Source organism: Condylura cristata, unplaced genomic scaffold (genome assembly GCF_000260355.1).
Source record: "Condylura cristata isolate star-nosed mole 26May11 unplaced genomic scaffold, ConCri1.0 scaffold00054, whole genome shotgun sequence".
In the NCBI taxonomy this organism is placed as follows: Eukaryota; Metazoa; Chordata; class Mammalia; order Eulipotyphla; family Talpidae; genus Condylura; species Condylura cristata.
Genome location: NW_004567155.1, coordinates 943,093 through 945,825, shown reverse-complemented (window position 1 = coordinate 945,825; position 2,733 = coordinate 943,093). Strand labels below are relative to the sequence as shown.

At 74.6% G+C, this 2,733-nt stretch overlaps 1 protein-coding gene across 1 annotated transcript in view; it reads right to left on the bottom strand.

Moving 5' to 3' along the window:
* The window catches only part of TRPM5 (transient receptor potential cation channel, subfamily M, member 5), a 46,795-nt gene that overhangs the window by 11,454 nt on the left and 32,608 nt on the right, over positions 1 to 2,733 (bottom strand). Inside the window, exons 2-3 of the mRNA XM_012734328.1 lie at positions 1,815 to 1,952; positions 899 to 1,034 (exon numbers count right to left, since the gene is read on the bottom strand). Coding sequence (XP_012589782.1) covers positions 899 to 1,034; positions 1,815 to 1,952 — 274 coding nt within the window. The remainder of the gene's footprint in view (positions 1 to 898; positions 1,035 to 1,814; positions 1,953 to 2,733) is intronic.

Genomic DNA, 2,733 nt, shown 5'->3' with positions numbered 1-2,733 from the left:
GCGGCGCCCGGGGGGCCACGCCCCAGCCCTGGGCGCCTTGGCCTGGCCCATAGGCCGCACTTGGCCACAGCCGCAGCCCTGGGGCTAGCTGGCCCGTCTTACTGCCCGGTGCCCGTGGCTCCAGGCGCCAGATCCGAGGCGCCCGCTGGCCGGTCCCCCTTGCTGCCACTCCTGTGGGCGCAGCCTAGGAACGGCCGAGCGGGGACCACGCCGACGGCCCCTTCCCTTAAGGGCCCTGCCGCCAGGACGCGGCCCGTCAGTGGTCACCGCATGGCCAGGCCAGCGTGGGCCCTGTTCCCGCCTCAGGGCAGGTGGGGCCGGGGTGCCCGGATCCGGAAGGGGGTCCTCCGGGAGGGCGCAGGGGCACTGAGGACAGAGCCGCTGCCCCGCGTGAGCCCCTTCCCAGGGGGCCCCAGGGGCTCCCTCGCCCAGAGCTGGGAGAGGGCCCGGCTGCGGCCGCTGGGACCCGAGTCCGGCCGCCACCAGAGGGCGCCTCAGGGCTGCGGGAGGCAGGGGCGTCCTGGCCCTGGGCTCCCGCAAGGGGCACCGGGCAGGGGCTGCACAGGCCCGCAGACCTGAACCCCTGACCCCTGCTTCTGGGGGGCCCACCTCAGGGCCCGGGCAGAGGGCACCACGGACCCCAGCCGGAGCCTGGCCCTGTGTGCACGTGTGGGGTGCACGTGGGGTGCAGCTGGACGTGGCTCGGCGACGGGCGACAGGGACCCGTCCCAGCAGATCTCAGTCCCTCTGTCGGCTCCCCCACGCCCTGGCCGAGCCAGGCTGGGACTTCAGTAGGCGTCCAGCAGCCCCCCAGTCACCCTCCTCTGCAGCCTGTGCGTGTTCGGCTGTTGTTTTTGTCAGCAGCCCCCCACAGCCTCGGTCCGGCCCCCCAACTCACCTCCGGGCCCACCCTTATGGCCACGCACCCAGGCGCTCGAGCATGCGGGGGTGACGGGGCAGCGGGCCAGCCCACCGGCCAGCGTGCCGGGCAGCAGCAAGGCAGAGGGGCCTGGCTGTGAAGCTGCCCACCAGCCCTTGAAGGGTCAGGGACAGGCCCCTGCCCGGGCGCCCCACTGTCCATGTTGGAGTGCCCGGGCCCCCGAGTCCTCAGCAAGGAGCAGCCTTGTCAGCCGCCTGGGGTCGGCTGCCCCAAGGGTCAGGGCTGGGGACGAGGGAGGAGCGGCCCGGGCCCAGGGGCTCCGGCCGGCCGCCCATCTCTCCGGACAGCGAGGCCCAGCGTGTCTCGGCACAGCCTCCGGGGCACTGGCCGGCCACACGCCCGCCGCTGGGCTCTGAATTCAGCCGCAGTGGGAGACACTCCGGCAGAGGCCTTCCCCGCCCCGGGGGACTGCCCGCATGAGCGGGGCCTGGCACTCGGACACTCCCCGAGAGCCGCTTGGAAGGGGTGCTCGGTGGCGGTGACAGGGCCCTGGGTGCCCACGGGCTGCCCAACTGTGGCACCCCAGCAGCCCCAAGCCTGCAGGTCTCCTGTGTGACTCGAGGACCGGGTAGAGCGCCGGGGCGGCCTGTCCCAGCGGACGCCGGGGCCTCCTGCGAACGGGCGTGACAGCTCTGGGGCCAGTCAGTGACCTAACCTCAGCCCGAGACACGGGGAGCAGCCCCAGACCCCTGGGCACCGCTGGGGCAGGGCAGAGGTGAGTGTGGGCGTGTGGACAGTGCCCTGTGGACAGTGCCTAGCACCGGGCCAGTGTGTGGGCAACAGCCGGTGGAAGCAGGTGTCCGCCTGCTGGCGTCGCCTGCGAGCACCCAAGCCCCCACTCCCCGGCTCAGGGGCCTGCGCCCCGCACGCTCACGTGTGCGCTAGTGTAGGCGAGGGCTGTGGGCCCTCGCTTGCCACAGCGGCTGGACACGGCCCCGGGCGGCCACGGCCGCACGTGCACACCCGGTCCGGGCCGCGGGCTGCTCACGTTGCGGGTCTTCAGCGAGGGGGGCTGAGGGCCGTACCCAGGCCAGAGGGGTCAGGCCAGGGGCCCGAGCGCGGGGCCGGCACTGCCCGGCCGGGGCCTCGCTGAGGGTCAGCCGCCGGAGCCAGGCCCACGCTCACCGCACCGCTCACTCCGGCCAGAAGCAGGGCTGGAGAGCAGCAGCTCCGTCCTGGGCCTCCCCCGGGGCCCTTGGGGCCGGCCGGGGGCCCCCTGGGCCTTTTAGGGCCACCATGCTGAGGCCACGTGCCACCAGGGCCAGGCTCCTGGGGCCCCCCGGCGATGGCGGGGCCCAAGCCGTGGGGATGTGTGGGTGTCAGCCAGGCCCCGGTGGGTGTGGAGGGGGCGGGGGCAGGCACGGCCGACCCTGGCTCCCCACTGGCCCGTCTCCCCTCCGCCCCTGGCGCCCACAGACTGGCCCGGCGTGGGGGCACCACCAGGCTGGCTGAGGCCCAGGGAGGGTCTCTGTGGCCTGCCCCTCATGGGGCCTCTTGGGGAGCCCCCACCCTGGCCCTGCTCTGTCTCCTCACTGCCTGGGGCAGCTCGGTGACACCACACGCCACTGGAGACCCCGGGAAGCCACGGGGTGCCGGCCGCCCCTCCCCGCCAGTGGCCCGTGATCTCGGCCTCTGTGCGTGGTGGCTGCCCCGAGCCCACAGGAGGGGGCGAGTGGGGCGCGAAGCCGCCTCGGCCAAGTTCCCTCCTGATTCCAGAATGCTCTGAGGCTCTGACGTGTGCAGAGGGGGATGGCGGCCCCCGCCCCGCCTGCGGGGGGCCCGCGGCCGGGGCG